At 35.8% G+C, this 17,578-nt stretch overlaps 3 protein-coding genes and 1 pseudogene across 4 annotated transcripts; 2 read left to right on the top strand and 2 right to left on the bottom strand.

The window, feature by feature from the left end:
• Positions 1-958: 958 nt before the first annotated feature.
• Positions 959-6,547, top strand: LOC141671981 (oleoyl-acyl carrier protein thioesterase, chloroplastic-like). The gene is given in 8 exon segments (XM_074478454.1): positions 959-1,378; positions 1,380-1,514; positions 2,809-2,942; positions 3,038-3,151; positions 3,754-3,849; positions 5,653-5,740; positions 5,819-5,887; positions 6,039-6,547. Coding segments are annotated over 8 exon segments (1,134 nt in total). The 5' UTR covers positions 959-1,162; the 3' UTR covers positions 6,321-6,547.
• A 1,653-nt stretch (positions 6,548-8,200) lies between these two features.
• Positions 8,201-8,635, top strand: LOC141673112 (uncharacterized). The gene has a single exon (XM_074479845.1). The coding sequence runs from the start codon at positions 8,201-8,203 to the stop codon at positions 8,633-8,635; it is 435 nt and encodes a 144-aa protein (XP_074335946.1).
• A 486-nt stretch (positions 8,636-9,121) lies between these two features.
• Positions 9,122-11,583, bottom strand: LOC141670963 (tyrosine-sulfated glycopeptide receptor 1-like; annotated as a pseudogene).
• Positions 11,584-13,695: 2,112 nt separating this feature from the next.
• On the bottom strand, positions 13,696-16,060 carry LOC141675079 (uncharacterized). 2 transcript variants are annotated; one of them, XM_074481792.1, is made up of 5 exons: positions 15,903-16,060; positions 15,145-15,414; positions 14,953-15,019; positions 14,557-14,666; positions 13,696-14,137 (listed from the first exon to the last, which is right to left on the bottom strand). In XM_074481792.1, exons 2-5 carry the CDS (start codon positions 15,397-15,399, stop codon positions 13,898-13,900), a joined length of 672 nt encoding a protein of 223 aa, XP_074337893.1. In that variant the 5' UTR covers positions 15,400-15,414; positions 15,903-16,060; the 3' UTR covers positions 13,696-13,897. The 2 variants fall into 2 exon arrangements, with proteins under 2 accessions (XP_074337893.1, XP_074337894.1); XM_074481793.1 differs by having other exon boundaries at positions 15,145-15,411; positions 15,903-16,057.
• Positions 16,061-17,578: the final 1,518 nt, after the last annotated feature.

Below are 17,578 nucleotides of genomic sequence, written 5' to 3'. Positions count from 1 at the left end.
ATTTAAAAAAAAATTAATTGTAGCTACAAAAGAAGAAATGAGAACATGCTACTTTATCATATAGAGGTCATCTCCTATCAATTTACATTATATTTTCCCCGTTGACTCGAAAATTCATGACCTCTATCACATATGAGGTCGCATGAAAGGAAGGATCGCTATGTGTCGCCAAGATTCCCGTGATCGCACGTACTCTCTATATAACCACATCGTATGACTATACTTTAAAGCGTCGCATGCGATGTCATTCTCTCCATAAAGACTACATCGCATGACCAGACTCCACAGGTCGTATGTGAGATCTCCGGGTTTTCTCGAGTCTCATCAACAAAATATCTTCTCTTAATGCCATTACAACATATTTTAGCCTAATTAGACTTGGGCCATGAACATGACGACCTCAAGATGAACAAATCTTGGTTTTGATGGATTTGACCAAACTCAAGCCCATCTAGTGTAACTTGTCCTCCAAGAATAAGTGTGATTTGAACCCATTAAAAAGATACATATGCCTCTTATTTACATATGATCAACAATTTTAAATAAGAGAGTATAAACACTATTTATCTCACATTCTACGAATCATCAAATAAGAGCAGCTATAACATTTATTAAGTTCCGTACCATGTTCTTCGTAAAAACATCTTTAAATTTACATATCATGTGATTCCCGTAATTTTCAAATTCGTATTATTACGAATTACTCTTGACAACTGAAATCAATTTTATACAAATTATGCGATTTAACCCGAAACACGATCCTATCTCAATTCTCAACACAACAATTGAGATGGAGTAACAAAAATTGAAATAGCTTTACTCTCCCCTTCTTTTTTTCAAACTAAAAATAGCCACTCGAGGAAGGGCAAAATGGTAAAAGCAAGAAGTGAAAGACAAAATTAGGTTGGTCAAAAGTAGTATAGTAGTAGCCCCCCCCCCCCCCCCACCCCCACCCCCACAAGTCCAGAAAGAACTACTTTCCCTTAACTCTTCACCTCGATTGTATCGACGCCACTTCCTGGGACATACTTACATATTAAAATCATATACTTACATCTTCTTACACACAGACAAAACCCCAAGTGTGTGTGTGTCTGTCTCTGTTTCAAACTACTTCTGATCCAAACACTTCTTACAAAACACACACACAAACACACACATTATGCTGCTTAAAAGTGTTTTAGCTCCAACTTATAATGTGGATCCTCATTTCAAAACCCCAATTCAATGTCGCTTCTTGACTTCAGATTCGATCTCGATTCGCCGGCGCACGGCGGTTTCGCGGTGGCGATCGCCGACTTTTTCGGCTAGTGCTAATGGGGTTAATGCTCAGGTGTTGGGGGTTTTGAAGAAGGAGAGAGAGGAAGAGAGAAGTGTAGAGCTTGGCGGAGAAATTGAGGTTGGGGAGCTTAACTGAAGATGGGTTGTCTTATAAGGAGAAATTTATTGTGAGGTGTTATGAAGTTGGGATCAATAAAACTGCTACTGTTGAGACCATTGCTAATCTCCTTCAGGTATTTCCCCATCTCTCTCTCTCTCTCTCTCTCTCTCTCTCTCTCTCTCTCTCTCTCCCTCTCTCCCTCTCTCCCATCTCTCGCTCCCTGCCACTCCCATCTCCCTCTCTATCTCTCTCTCTCTCCCTGTCCTCTCCCATCTCTCTCTCTCCCATCTCTATCTCTCTCCCTCTCCCATCCCTCTCTATGTATGCATTTTCTTCTTTTCTTGATTTTTTTTTCTGTTTATATCTGTATTGGTGAATGCATGCGTGATCTTTTTATATAAAATGTGTGGGGGTTTAGTGTTTTGAGCTTGTGTATGTGATTAATTTTGTTGAAGTTTCGATCTTTAGGGTTACTAGTATCCCTAAAATGTAGTATTTCATTCTATTGGCACTCTTGTGTGTGTGTGTGGTGTAAAGATGTGTGATTATGGTGCTCGTTTTGTTTGTTTATTAAATTATTGTTTTCATTTTCTTTGTATATTTGTGAATTGTAAGCTATTTTTTCGTTGTTCTAGAGATTTGGTTTTGCAATTGTTGGCTTGGTTATGTCGGAAATGTGTGCTTTCTGTTTGGTTAACTGAAAAAGAACAGTGTAAGAAATAGGGAAATGAGCAAGGATTACAGGGACATGAAAGCTTATTAGTTATACCCTTAACATTTAAATAGAGTATACTATTACCAGTACCACCACAACACTATAATCAGTTAATAACACATGTCTTTGTCTATATTAGGGATATTGCTATACGTTGAGCTGTTTTAGTTTTTTGGAAATGGATTGCATCCTTGTTAACATTCTTCAAAGAGGAAGACATTTGGGTCTTATATCACTAAATGGGTAATTGGGTATTTTGGAGCTTCAAAATTCAGTGAATAAGGTTTTATATAATAGTTATGCATATTGTAATGTTCCATTGCCCATTTTTCCTTCTTTATCTTCCGAATGCTAATTCTCCTAATATTTGATTGCACAATCCGTAGGGATATAATTGTTGCATATAATCCTCAGGGTCAAAACCCTATTTTTGATACTATCGTGCATTACATTCTGTCTATCAGTCTTTTTCTTGTTTCTGTGATAAAAGGTACTCCTGCCATTGTTAAGTTTAATTGCTCCCGTTTTAGAATTATTGACGCCTTTTTCCCCATGTATTGGGATTTGGCAAATGCATACTTACGGAAGTGAATCTACAATTGAAATTTCAGTGTTTATTATACTGTTGATTCTTGGTAGTGTCCTTCTGGTATGATATGCTGCTTGGCATGACCTACTTATACACATTTTCTATATTACCAACACAATGCAGGAGGTTGGAGGCAATCATGCACAGAGTGTTGGATTTTCAACTGATGGATTCGCAACCACACCCACTATGAGAAAATTGCACCTGATATGGGTGACTGCACGAATGCATATTGAAATCTATAGATATCCTGCTTGGTAATAAACGGCATCCATCTGGAAACATAAATGTCTGGTTATATTTATAACTGCCTAAGTTTGCCATAGATATTATATGTCAAAAACCTGTGCAGGAGTGACGTGGTTGAGATAGAGACATGGTGCCAAAGTGAAGGTAGAATTGGGACTAGACGTGATTGGATTATCAAGGATTTCGCAACTGATGAGGTTATTGGCAGGGCTACAAGGTGCATTTATATATGTTTCCTCTCTTTAATTGTATTTAAATCAGCAAAACTAATTAAGTAATTTTAGTACCTGGGAAAAGTGAAATAGTACTAAATCACACCCACATCTGTTCACTTAAGATTTCTTTTTAGATTGACTCTTAAATAATGAGCAACTGGAAAGTTTGTTGATTTAATTGGTTATGTATAAAGAAGTAGACATAGCTTCTGACTTCTTGCAGATCTAATATTAGTAACATTACTAGTACCTAAGATGCACTATAACTTGATCCTTCACCAAAATATCACATCCTTGTTCCCTACTAGGCTTGTCAAAAAAATACGAAATGTGTTACTGTTATATGATTTCAAATATAGGATAGCTATACGTATTGTAGCACTATAATTAGACATGCTCTTAGTCTTGCAATTTAAATAATTACAAATAATGGCCTCTACTTTTATACATCAACCTCTTTCAGTCAACTTTCTATCTGAAGTTTTTTCGAAGAGGCATTGCATGTGGTGAAAATGTCTTCTTGTTAATTAGAGTTAGATAAAAACTTAGTTCATATGTAATTTATTTGTTCTTATATTTAAATAATTGATAATTCTGATTGCAGCAAGTGGGTGATGATGAACCAAGATACTAGACGGCTTCAGAAAGTCAGTGATGAGGTTCGAGATGAATATCTAGTTTTCTGCCCCAAAACACCAAGGTTTGCTATCTATAGTCTCGTAACATGCAAATATCAAATCTTGATATTTGTATGATTCTATTGACATAGAATTTTTTCATGATGAAATAATTATTAAGAAGAGTGCTTCTTAACCAGTTTATTAGCCCTCCCAGGCTCCCGCACCATGATAGCTTATGCTAATAAAACCATAAAAGATGAAAGTAATACATGGTGCAGTTTAATTAGTAGAAACTCTAGAAACATAACACCACAACAGTTAAGATCATATGAGCAACAAAACACTCCCTCCATTCCAAATTAGTGGTCATGTTTGACTTTTACGCGTATTTTAAGGTGCCTTGACAACATATCTTTGTCAATTATTTTTTAAATTTTCTTTTTGTGAATAAAATTTAAATCTTAAACTTTTATTCACAAAAAGAAAATTTGAAAAATAATTAACGGAGATATGCGGTCAAGGCACGCTAAATTACGTGCAAAAGTCAAGTATGACCACTAATTTGGGATGGAGGGAGTATAAGTCTAGGTTAACTAACCTTATCTCATGACTTGTGAAATATAAAATGCTTAATATGCAGTATTAGTCAAGTAATACACACGAATGCGCATTATGTGCAAGTACAGAGCAATGTAAAGTTTTCTCATTGTCAAATGTGCATAGAATTTGGATTTTCACCAATCCGTAAGTCTCTTCATCCATATCTTGGGTGATTCAGTAATAGGTCTGTTCAGGTACAAACTTTGTTAAAGGCAATTTCCCCTGAGTTTTTTGGAGGTTTTTTATGGGTTGCAAAATTTGATCAAGTTCTGTAAAGTTGGAGAAGACCACAATCTGTGAAACTAGAATCAACTTAAGGGCTATCAAACATTGGTTGCGTGCGTACAAACTGTTTTAAATGCTTGTTGTTTTCACATTTTAAATTTATTAGTCATGCCATAATTGAATGCTTACTTTTAAGGTTGTAAACCTTTGATCTATCCAGAAAAATAAAATGTTGTAAGCCTTTGTTATTAAAGGAAAAAAAAGTTGTAAACCTTTGTGATAAATGGTTTTCTTCAACAGCCTAATAAATGATCACTTAAAAGAAAATAGATTTTTATGTAAAAAATGGACTGGAGCATGGCAGAGCCAGTGTGAAAGACACTGTGCATGCTCAGATGGCTGTAGTGAGTCTAAAAATTCCAGATCTGACTATGCATTGAGCTTACGTTCCAATCTTTCTGCCCGTCTCTCTAAATTTGTCTTAATTAACAGAGGAAAAGATTATATCTCTTTTGCTCTGTCATACTTAAAAGCGTCTTTTCCTTGATTGGTAATACGAGGACCTTCACATCCCTCAATGACAAATATGATGTTTCAAATCTTTTTAAGCTATACATTATGAACTTTTTCTCTATTCTGTTTTTGTTTGTTAATTTCAGTTGTTAAAAATAAATGCTAACACACATATGCCTCCATGGAGGCTTGAACCCTTACATCTTATTAATAAGAGGAAAGGGGTATTTGCTAGTATAGGTACATTAAAATCTTTTACTTGCTCGAAAATACGCATGTCTGACCCTCAACATTCAACAAGGTTATGGGACTAAGCATTCAATATGGGTTAAAAATTTATATCTGCCCGAAATTACAATTTAACTCATTCTTCAGTTTCTATATGGTATACTATATCAAGATTACCTCAGTTTTTGTGTTTTTGTTGGTTCTGAGAAATATATGTATGTTACATGGCATAAGTTCTTCCCTCTTGGCTATGTCTGCTGCTCTGATCCCTTTTTCTTTTCATGATTTTCCTGCTCATTCACTTATGCTGTGTACAGATTATCATTTCCCGAAGAGAATAATAAAAGTTTAAAGAAGATATCAAAACTGGAAGATCCTGCTCAGCATTCTAGGCTAGGATTGTCGGTAGGATTTCAAAAAAATTCGTTTCCCACAAGATTTCTGTCCAGGCACTTTTGTTAAATTTCTTTCATATGTATGCAGCCAAGAAGAGCTGATCTGGACATGAACCAGCATGTAAACAATGTTGCCTATATTGGATGGGTTCTTGAGGTTAGTTCCTATTCATTTTTCACCATCCGTGTAGTGCTTCTTTTTCTCTTTCTTGCTGTTTTCAGTTAAGAACATATGGAAGTGTCTATTCCTTCCGAGGCTTCACATGAGGAATTTGTACTAATTGAGATCATGCCATCTCTTTTAACAGAGCATTCCCCAGGAAGTCCTTTATACGCATGAACTAGAAACCATAACTTTGGATTATAGACGTGAATGCCAGCACGATGATGTTGTTGATTCTCTTACTAGTCCTGAGGTAGACGAGGATACTGCTGTGACAAAGGTTATAGGAACTAATGGACATGCTACTGCAGCAACAGAAGCCAGGGATGACTCCCTCAAGTTCTTGCATTTTTTGAGAGTTTCAGGTCAAGGGCTCGAAATAAATAGGGGCCGCACAGAGTGGAGAAAGAAACCAGAAAAAAGATAAGCTTATTGTGTTTCTTTGTTCCCCATTCTTGTGATCGCTCTCTTCTCTATATATTTCTTCTGAACATCTTGGTTGTCTAGAGGAATTTTGATGTAGATATGTTCCCCTGTTAGGAACTATCTAATTATTCTTGTATAATGTTGTGTTTTGGGTTTTGTTCTATATAACACAAGTAACTTATAACATAAATGAGTATTAGTAGCTAAAAAGTATGTTTGTTTGTTCTTTTTCTTATGATTTTAAGATATGACAGAAAAAGTGATTAAAGCTCCCCAGAGTTTTCTTGCTAATTGTACCAAAGGGTACTATCCCAAGGTCACCATTGTTTCTAAAGAATTTGAAGTAAAAAAGTTATTGGCTTGTAGCATGATTCTGTATCAGGTGATTGTTAATCGGATATTGCGTATTTCGATGTAATAGTTTATATAAATATTTAGAGTAGCATTTTTAGGGGCCCATTTTTTTTTGTCGTCCTTAGGCCTCCTAAATGTCAGGAACGGCCTTGCTTATATATCTCACGGGATGTAAATTTATATGCTATTGTTCAATACGGCATCGATGGGAGAAGTCGTGCCTTCCTAAAGCAATGGGCGGTAATGGGGTTCCGTGATTTAAAGTGTTTAACCAGGCTATATTAGCAAAACAGGGATATCATCTGAGTCAGGATATCGGGAAACTGTTAAGCCTAGCCCTAAAAGCACGTTATTTTAAGCAGTCAGACTTTCTTGATACTCGTAGAGGTGATGATCCCAGCTATACATGGCGAAGCATTTGGGGGGCAAAATCTTTACTTCTTTAAGGACTGAAGTGGAGTGTTGTCAGGAACTGATAAGTTCCTGGCAATTTTGTGTCTATTTTTCATATTTTCTGTTGATTTAAGTAGGATAACAGCTAAAGTAAGCTAAGAAACAGATATTAGAGTAGAATAGAGATAGAATCAGTGAGATTAGGTAGAATAGAGATAGAATCAGAGAGATTAGGTAGAAATCAGAGAGAAACTTGAGAGAAAACAGAGTTTTAGAGAGATTAGAGATAGAACGGGTTTAGAAACCCTAGAGGGAAAGTAAGAATCAGTTATAGAGAGAAAGAGATTTGTTGGCAAATGCCATTTTCCATATATTCAAATCATGATGAAAATGAGAGTTTATATCAGGTATTTATAGTTGTCACACAGTAGAGCAACTAACTAAGCAAAAGACTAAAAATGCCATTAATGACTCTACTGTCCTGTCATACTGCTTTACTACTACTGCCTCACTCCTAGTATTACTACTATGGGCGGTAATCCCTAACAATCGTGTCATATCTAACGCACTGTTCTAGAACCCTTTTTTTAGCCTTTCGCGGACCCTTCTCCCTTCTGCGGAAATTCTCCGCGGAAAGGGGAAAAGCCCTTCTGCGGAAAATATCCGCGGAAGGCTAAAAAAATTTCCTTAAATCTGGGCCCTTGAAATATAGATCCGACTCTCCTGGAGTAGTATCTTAGATAAATCTTAATTAACACACGATTGTCAGGGAACATGACCCTAGTACTATTACTTGAAGTATACTAAGACTGATTCCTAACAAGTGTGGGAAATGGTACAGAAATTAATGTTTGGAATCAGGAAGGAAAAGGAAATCATTTGGTTCAAACACCCAAAGATGGGAGTGACATGAATTTAAATGTTTCCGACTTAATTTACAATGATTAGGACTTGTCCTATTTGTGGTGCCGAGGATGAAATATTCATTCATTCCATTTTTGAGTGCAAATCTGCTGTTGAGATTTGGGGATGTAGTGAATTTATGGATGTCATTATGGATGCACCCTCATTTTCCTTTGCAGAGAGATCTGCTTAGGTTGCTGGAAAGATTAACAAGGTATATGGAGTGCTATTATGGAGCCAAATGGAGTGGCAATAGATTTTAGGAAGATGGAGTCTGACTACCGCACATACATGGCTAGGATTACACCATCTCACTCGCATTCTAATATCCCTTCTAGTAGATCTTGGTCTGCCCCTGCCACCGGAAGAATCAAGGAAAATGTGGATGCTCATCTGAACAATGGCAATGGTGTTTGTTTTGGTGTAGTCATAAGGGATGATAGAGGAAGACTTCTTGCAGCAGCGGTAAAAAGAATATGCGGAATCTGGTCATCTGAGATGGCAGAGGCTGGAGCAGCGCTTTATGGGTTATTGTTAACACGGAGGCTGGGGTTTGACAGTGTAGTGCTAGAGAGTGATGCCCTGAATTTGGTGAGTGCAGTAAACCAGAACATGGATGGTGCATCACCGGTCTTTCTGTTCTACAATGATATAGGCCCCGTTTGATATTGTTGTTACAGACAGCTACAACTACAACAATTTTAGCTTTTTGCTGATAAAGCTGTCAGAAAGGTGTTTGGTAAATTCAAAAAACTGCTGTCTGAAAAAACGTTTTTGGTCTAAAAGCAGCTATTTGCAAAAACATGTCCTCCCATGCTTTTGTAAAAAGCTGTTAGCTTTTGCAAGAAGTAGCTATCAGTTTCATCGTCAAACCTTCTCAAAAACATAATTTTTATATATTATATCTCAAAATATGCATAAACTAAAAAATACCAAACAGTCATCTAATATTTTCCTGACAGCACAGCACAGCAGTTTTCAACATCACTCTCAAACGGAGCCATAGAGAGATTAAGTAGAGATTTTAATTTTGTTCATGTTAGGAGAGTAGGAAATAAGGCTGCCCATTTTATTGCAAGATGGGATATTAGTATGGATAGTGAGTTTGTATGGTTGGATTATTTTTCACAAAGCCTGAGAGCTCTGGTAGAGCAAGATGTGAATGAATAAAATTTAATTGCTGGTTTCAGAAACAAAAATACAAGCTCACATACAATAGTAAATAGCTGCTCATCTAATATAAATTTTTTAACAGAGTATTAACATCAAAATAAATACCGATACCAATGCCAATACCAAAACCGCAGCCAATTCCAACGATAAGCCCAACAATGAGTTCATCAAGTTCATTATCTGATCTTTTACGCGCAGAAGGATGTATAGGTCTCGAGCTGCTAGTACACATCCGTGGAAGTCATCGGACCACACAACCCTATATTCCCTTCGTAGCTGGAATTGGCAAAGGTATCAAACTGCCCTCCTGTTGGTATTGGACCTTGAAGACTGTTGTCTGCAACACTGAAAGAAGACAAGAAATGGAGCTGTCGGAGTGATGCAGGAATTTCACCAGTAAGATAGTTTCCGGAAAGGTCCAGCTTCTCTAACTTGGTAAGATTAGATAGTTGGTCAGGAATAGTGCCGCTGAATTTGTTGTAACTGAGATCAAGAACCTGTATATATTTTAACTGGCCTATTTCAACTGGGATATTTCCGCTGAAGCTGTTGTTTTTGAGGTCTATTGTTGGTGGCAGGTTGGCAAGATGGTTGTATTGATTCTCAGATGCTACATAAATGGGCAACTCTAAGATACTACCATCTACCTGGGCTGCACCTTCTCTTGATGATAGTGCTGGCAGCAGAATTAGATGTTTCGGAAAATCTCCCTGTAGGAGGTTCCCAGACAAGTCCAAGTAAAACAGGTATGACATATTTGCAAACCAACCCGGAACTGAGCCCTTTATTCTATTATAAGATAGCTCGAGTACCTGAAGTTTCCTCAGGTTACCCAACCATTTGGGAATGCTACCTGTGAAGTTACAACCACCCATCTTAAGAACCTGGAGGTTTTGAAATCCATCAGAGTCTACTGTTTGTTCAGCCTCTGGTATTGCCTCATGATAGAAATTCTTTGAGAAAATGATAATACGAAGGTTCTTACAGCCCATCAAGTTCTGAATTGCCCCTGTGATATTGGATAGGCCGTTGTTGGAAATTGAGAGGAACGATAGGGAAGGTAATTTGCGGATTTCAGGCGAGATCTGTCCTTGTAATCGATTGACTCCTAGTCGAATTGCAATTAGCGACTTGCACAAGTAAAGGCTTGGTGGAAATTCACCAGAGAAGTTGTTGTTCCCAAGATCAATTATGCTAAGCTGAAGGAGCTTGGAGAAATCGAGAGAGGACAGTTCACCAGTCAAGAAGTTGACACGTAAAATCAGCATGCGGAGACTTGTGCAATTCATCAGAGATGGAGGCAGAGTCCCATTTAGGGCGTTGATATGAAGCTGCAACTGTTCCAATGATGAGAGATTTCCAATACTCCTAGGGATAATTCCTGTCAATTGGTTAGCATAGAGAGATAGGATCCTGAGGTTACTAAGTTTAGTAATGCCCTCTTCAATGGATCCACTCAGCTTATTGCCAGCTAGAAAAATCTCTTGCAGTGTCAAAGCGCTGTATATGACACGAGGAAGCTGTCCTGAAAGATTATTGAAACCGGCTCTTAAAGCCTCCAGTTTAGGACAATCCCCAAGGTGAAGGGGAATCTCTCCATGAAAGTCATTGTAGGAGAAATCAAGGCGCAAGAGAGAGGGTGAATATGTGCAGATTGAGGAAGGAATTGAACCAGCAAAAAAGTTGTTACTTACATTGATGGTTTCCAAGTTGAGAGCTTCAGATAGGAATGAAGATGGGACAATCCCGTCGAAGTGATTGTTGGATATATCAAGTGTTTTGACAGTAACAGGCAGGCCCCCGGGTACTGGTAGTTCTCCTGATAGACGGTTGGAGCTCAAGTCAATGATCTGAATTTGATTCAAGGACGTGAAAAAGGTAGGCGGTAGAGGCCCGGAAATCCAATTGTCGGAGAGATTAAGGTGAACAAGATAAGTGAGATTTCCTATTGAGGGATGCATATTTCCTCGGAGATGTTTAGACGGAAGTAATAAACCAGTAACCCGACCATTATCATCGCAAGTGATCCCTTCCCAGACGCAGCAATCTGCAGAAGTAGACCAGTTGAAAAAACTGATTGCTTGGGAGAAGACTGACAAGAGAGCTTTGATCCAGCTGATTGCAAACAGCAGCACCAGCATGGCAAGAACCGAGAAAAAACGGAAAGAAGAGGATGACAAGTACAACAGGGAAGAATCCTATAGCAGCATGCAGTAGCAGCAGAAGATGGTTTAATGAACAGGCAGCCAGAATGTATAGACTGCATGGCTGTGCTTGCCCCCTGGGTATATTAAATTGTATTTGCTGCTGCTGCTTGCCTAGTATCATGAACGAATGAGTTTGTGCAGCGGACTATTAACTTGTTAAGTCTACGCCCATTAACAGAGAGAGGAGAAGACTGGTGATAGAATTTGGGATGTTGACAATTTTATTATTCTTCATTTTGATAAATTAAAAAGTAAACTAGCTGGTCTAGCATAGCTGGTAGGCTAAAAATTTAAGCACCGGGTACTTATTTAACTTAAATCTTTTTGAATCGGGACGGTCGAAACGGGTTTAGCAAAAATCAAATCCGAACCTGAACCCGGAAAACCCCGAATTGGCTGAACCCGGAAAAACCCGAATTGGATTTTATCGGGTACGGTTCAGGTTCGGGTTTGTAGATCTCTCTACCGAATTGCACTTTTATTCCCACAAACTCTATTAAAGAATTACTGTGATCTGATTCGAGGATGTGATTCGAGGAAAGGGCTTATAAAAATGACGATATTGAAATTATTGGGGTTGAATTAGAGGTTCAGATTAGGCAAAGAAAGCAATGAATCAGGCATTCAAGGAAAAAAAATTTGGTGAAACAAGATAACAATCCTGGCTATGGTATATTTGTTTTAAACCTGCTGGTGAAAACATATTTATGGTAATAATTAAGTAATGTTAGATTTTAATGCAATAGTCTGTACAAAGTATAATTCTCTTTAGTATTAATATAAGTAATATATAATGCAATTTATTATACTAATACTATTTATATATATGTAAAATATTATTTATATATTAACACGGGTTTCAAGTCGGGTTTGAAACAGTATGCCTTAAACTCAAACCCGACCCGAATATAGTTCGGGTTATCATACCCAAACCCGAATACAAACCCGATATATTTAGGTTCAGTAAAATCCGATCAAATCTGCATGAATTGAGTATCCATCTGTTCGGTATAAATTATCATCCCTACTCGCATCTAATTAAGTATATTTAAATGATATTATAACACATCTATCTATTATATATATAATAAAGTAAGTGGGGGTTGAGTGAGACAATTTAATCAAGTTATACTCTCCAAACACTAATACTACACTTAACTCCTGTCATATTTATGAAACTCATATCCTATTTATTTCATATTTAATATCCATTAATAGTCAAACTGTAAAATAATTATACATATATAAAAACATACACCCATATATATATACATATATTATTTTAAGTTATATGTATCATTTAAAAATATTAAAATACAATAAAAAATTAGAGATTTTGAAATAATTATAAACATAACATAATTTTGTTATATAAAATTTTTAAATAACATGACATTATTTCATATCAAATTAGTTGTGGTTTAATTGATTAACGAAAGAAAATCATCACTACCTAATTTAAAATATACTTACAAAATTATTTTGAGTAACATATTTAAAAATTATTTAATATATAATATGATTATTCATGGCAATATAATTATCACATCTTGTTTTACTGTAAATTCCTACCAATACAACACAAAGAATATACCATGTAGTAAGCAATTTGATAATAATATAATCGCATTTATATCATACACGCATTTTGAACGAAATTCATATCAACAGAGCACAAGAAACTAATACAACACAAATAACATTTTATGTTTAGTATTAAATCTTTTCCGGTAATTCGATAATAATATAGCCACAGTAGGAATTTTCTTTGAATATACTTGTAATGTCGCAACATGTATCCCTAGAATTTCAAATATCTCAAATAAAAATCAAAATTAATAAAAAATATTATGTAATATTTTAGAGTATGCCCCCGTGCCCCTGGTTAAAATAACTTAATAAATTAAAAAAAATGCTATGGAATAAACTTCGGAAAATATGTATTAAGCAATTTGATAATAATATAATCGCATTTACATCATACACGCATTTTGAACGAAATTCATATCAACATAGTACAAGAAACTAATACAACACAAATAACATTTTATGTATAGTATTAAATCTTTTCCGGTAATTCGATAATAATATAGCCACCGTGGAAACTTTCTGAGAATATACCACAAAAAAAAGTTTGTAATATCGCAACATGTATCCCTAGAATTTCAAATACCTCAAATAAAAATTAAAAGTAATAAAAAATATTTTGTAATATTTAAGAGTATGCCCATGCCCCTGGTTAAAATAACTTGGTAAATTAAAAAAATGCTCTGGAATAAACTTTCGGAAAAAATTGGTTACTAGCCTTCATGTTCAATTGCATTAGCATTAAAAATAAACAATATAAGTTCAAATAAACTTTGGAATTCATTAAACTACAGATATTGTTTTGGCCAAGAAGTTTAAGGCCGATAATTAATTCTATATCCATAATGCAAGATTTATATCATCGATTTCTAATTTTTAAGAGCCACAAAGTCTTGACAAATGATGACAAGTCAACATATAATCATTTGCTAAATGAACAACAAGCAGACTGCACTACTACTTAATGAGACCTAGGAAGGTACACTCTATGGGTGTCTTTCATACTAATCTTCTTCCTGCAAGTAGGACACTGGTTCCGAACAGCTAATGCCGCCTTGATACAATCCTTACAGAAAATATGACCACACTTGGTTGTCATTTCCTCGACAATTGAGCCCATGCAAATTGGACATGTAAACACTAGTTCCTTAGGCGGCGGGGGAGGCGGAGTCACAACGGGTACGGGACGCACATTATCTCTCTACAATTGCATAAAGATGAAAGCATTCAGAAAATTATAATAAGGTCAACAAAAAAGTTCAATTCAAGCCTTCAATGCAAGTTAACATTTTATTACTAAGACCATAATATAAATTGGTCGCATAATCGAGCACAAATTAAAAAAAAGAAGTTCAATTATAAGGATAAAAGGAATTTAAAAGCAAAAATAAAACAGAGCATTACAAGTGAAGGAAAACAATGAAGGTGCCGAAAACAAGCTTATAGATGACAACAAGGTGCCCAAAAACAGGGGATGGGATTTTCCCCTTAATTCCATAGTTTGATGAGCAAGGTAGCAAATTCAAGTGAACAAGACATGTGCACTCACGGGTTAATGTGATAATGAATATAAATCATCTTTATTCATTAACATATTAAAATGAGGTATAGTTTTATTACCATTGAATTGCCATTTCCTTCCAGATTTATGAAAAGATTTCCATCAATAGCTGTTTGGTTGGGGGAACCTCTTCCACGTTTGCTGCGAGCAGCCCTCGACGATGGACCATCTGCATTTGATTTGATTGCATAATCAAAATTAGAGTTCCAAAGAATAGAAGGATTCCAAGTTCGTAGATACGGTAACAAAAACAATGCATTCTAAAGTATTATTGCAGCCACGAGAATTAGCAAACTTTGTTGAAACAAGTACACATAAACAAGAAACAACAATAACAACACAATAAGAATGGAAACTCATACGTGACTATATAAATAACTTTGAAATACTTAATTAGCAAAAGGAAAAAAAAAACTCTTGCTCTGTAACAAAAAATAAGCATATAGTATAAGAACCTGAAATACTCAAATCCACATCAACTCGAATCGCTCTTGCACGAGGCCTTCCAGCTTTGTTTATTGCCTGTAATAAATTATTAACACACATACATTAGTAATAGCATTAAACGGTCACATAAGATAGCAAGATAGTCACTATAACATAGTAAGATAGATTGGCAATAATACTAATAAATAAGGAAACCATACTTCTGCAAATGCTCTAGGAGACGATATAATAACATCATCATCTAATGCTTCAAGGTCAATAGGTGGAGGTGTGATTGAACTCCTTTGTTGTACACTTGGACCAACATGAGACTCTACTGCATCAGTGGCTACCCCTCCCTGCTCCCGATTCTCTGCAGGTGGCGGAACATTGAGATCTACTTCCAAAGGCCTCTTCCTGCGCCTACTAGAGCTCCTAGCATATGTTACAGGATTCTTCGACTCTCGGGCACTCATGTTAAAGCCTTCCTGCTAAATTTGCACAAAGCGAAAAAGAGTAAAAAACCTACAATTTTACATAACGATCACATAAAAGTTAAGCTAAAATCTTTCTATTGCTCTCAACTTCCTCATCATCAAAACACAAACAAATTATAAGTAAAAGGATGCAAAATCAAACATTTTAAACACAAATAAATCTCATTTCAAGAAACTAAAATTAAAGTACTAAACCAAACACCCCATAAAAACTTGATGACACAAGATTCATCAGAACCAAAAACCAACATCAAAAGTTCAATCAACTTCAAAGATCAAAACTTTTCGACCCGACCCGACCCGACCAAAACATACAAACTTTAACCAAATCAACCCCTAAACTCAAAATCAAGCTCACAAATCAACAAAAGAACACAAACCCACATCAATTAAACTCAAATAAACACGACCCACAAAAGAATTAAACCCAATAATCACAATCACAGAACTTGAAAATCAAGAAAACTGAAGTAAAATTGTACCTTGAATTACAATTGCAAGACTTGAAAATGTAGAGAGGCTTTGGACATCTCCAATGGATGGTTGTGTGTAATGTGTATGTATAGATTTATATATAGTATAATGAGGAGGTGAGGTGGGGGATTACAAAGACAATCTATTGAGAAGTTAAAGGGGAGATAAAACTATTTGACTTTTAAGAACTACTGTGGAAAATCTTGAAAATAATCTAAAATTATTTATCTGTAATAATAAATAAGATATTGTACTGATCCATAGTATTTATGTATATTTTTTAAAGAAAATATTGAAATCCATTGAAATCTATCAATTCAGGATATTATAAATAAATATATACCGAGATAAATTCAATATCCAATTATATCGTTTTCTCTTATAACGTATATTGATAGCGCGAGTATATGTATACATATTTCAACGGATAGAATTTCCAAATTTTTTAAAAAATTAATGACATGTCTTGCGATCCGTATATTTTAAACGAATGAAATTTGAAATTAACAGGATCTTGTTATCGAGCTTGCGGAGCGTTACTCATATATTTGTGATTTACGTGGATATAATATTTCAACGAATAAGAATTTCAAATTTGCAAAACATACGATTTGCAATACATTTAGTTTATTTGTAATTTAATTTGATATAATGTTTCAACAGATAGAATTTCAAATTTTGAAAACATACGATTTGCGATCCATTCAGTTTATACATAAATGTGTGAAAATTTGAAATTAACTTGGATATTGATATCCAGCTTGCCCATTGTTATCTCACATCTTTGTAATTTAAATGATATATTTCTTATTATAGGAATTATTATATTTTATCAAAATGAAGACGGTTTAGAATTAAAGTGTTGTCTATACTTCTCAATTCTCCTATAACTTAATAATATAAAAACTGATTTAAATTTCTAATTACGAAGACAAGAGATGTCATTATTATTTTGACAGAAGATTGTCATTGTTACTATGGCTTCGTAGCTATATTCAATTCCTGGACATTGAGCTCTGGAACTAGGCTCAAAACAAGAAATGACTCTGGTCAATTTGTTGGGTTTGCTAAGCAGATCAAACTGCACATTAGTATGATATTGTCCGCTTAGGGTCGAGTCCACACAGGTTTAGTTTTTGGATTACTCCAAAAGGACTTCATACGTTAGCAAGAAGAACCAATCCGTTCGTTGTGGCAATGATCATAGTCGGGCTCGACTCCTGCCAAATCTGCCACATAATGATGTGATCTTATCCCCTTGACCCATACTAGAATCCTTCTGGCTTTCTGACTCCCCCTAGGCCCATACTGGAAAGTCCACCTGCCTTTTGCTTGAGCCCATACGGGGTAGCCCATCTGCCTCCTCCTAGGTCTATTATGGAAGCCCAACTGAGATTGTTTTGGAGCGTTACAACCTGAAAGCTCTGATACCACTTGTTGGGCTTGCTAAGCAGGCCTAACTCCACATTAGTATGATATTTTCCGCTTTGGATCGAGCCCGCACGGGTTTATTTTTGGGTTACTCCAAAAAGCCTCATACTAATGGAGTTATCTGCCTGCTTATATTATAGCAATTTGCCCCCCCACAAATGATGTGGGACAACTCCTAACACAATTGTCTGCATGAAATACTACTCCTAAAATTTCGAATACATAGGACCTGCTGATGTCATGATCATAATTG

This window comes from Apium graveolens, chromosome 7 (assembly GCF_009905375.1).
Source record: "Apium graveolens cultivar Ventura chromosome 7, ASM990537v1, whole genome shotgun sequence".
Classification (NCBI taxonomy): domain Eukaryota; kingdom Viridiplantae; phylum Streptophyta; class Magnoliopsida; order Apiales; family Apiaceae; genus Apium; species Apium graveolens.
Note: the sequence above shows the minus strand (reverse complement) of the source record. Positions and strands in the feature narration are given on the sequence as shown.

Coding starts and splice junctions, on each gene's coding strand:
- LOC141673112 (XM_074479845.1), top strand. CDS start 8,201: ATGGAGCCAAATGGAGTGGCAATAGATTTTAGGAAGATGGAGTCTGAC.
- LOC141675079 (XM_074481792.1), bottom strand. CDS start 15,399: ATGAGTGCCCGAGAGTCGAAGAATCCTGTAACATATGCTAGGAGCTCT. Junction 15,020..15,144: donor CTCCTAGAGCATTTGCAGAA/GTATGGTTTCCT, acceptor AATTTATTACAG/GCAATAAACAAAGCTGGAAG. Junction 14,667..14,952: donor TGTGGATTTGAGTATTTCAG/GTTCTTATACTA, acceptor AATCAAATGCAG/ATGGTCCATCGTCGAGGGCT.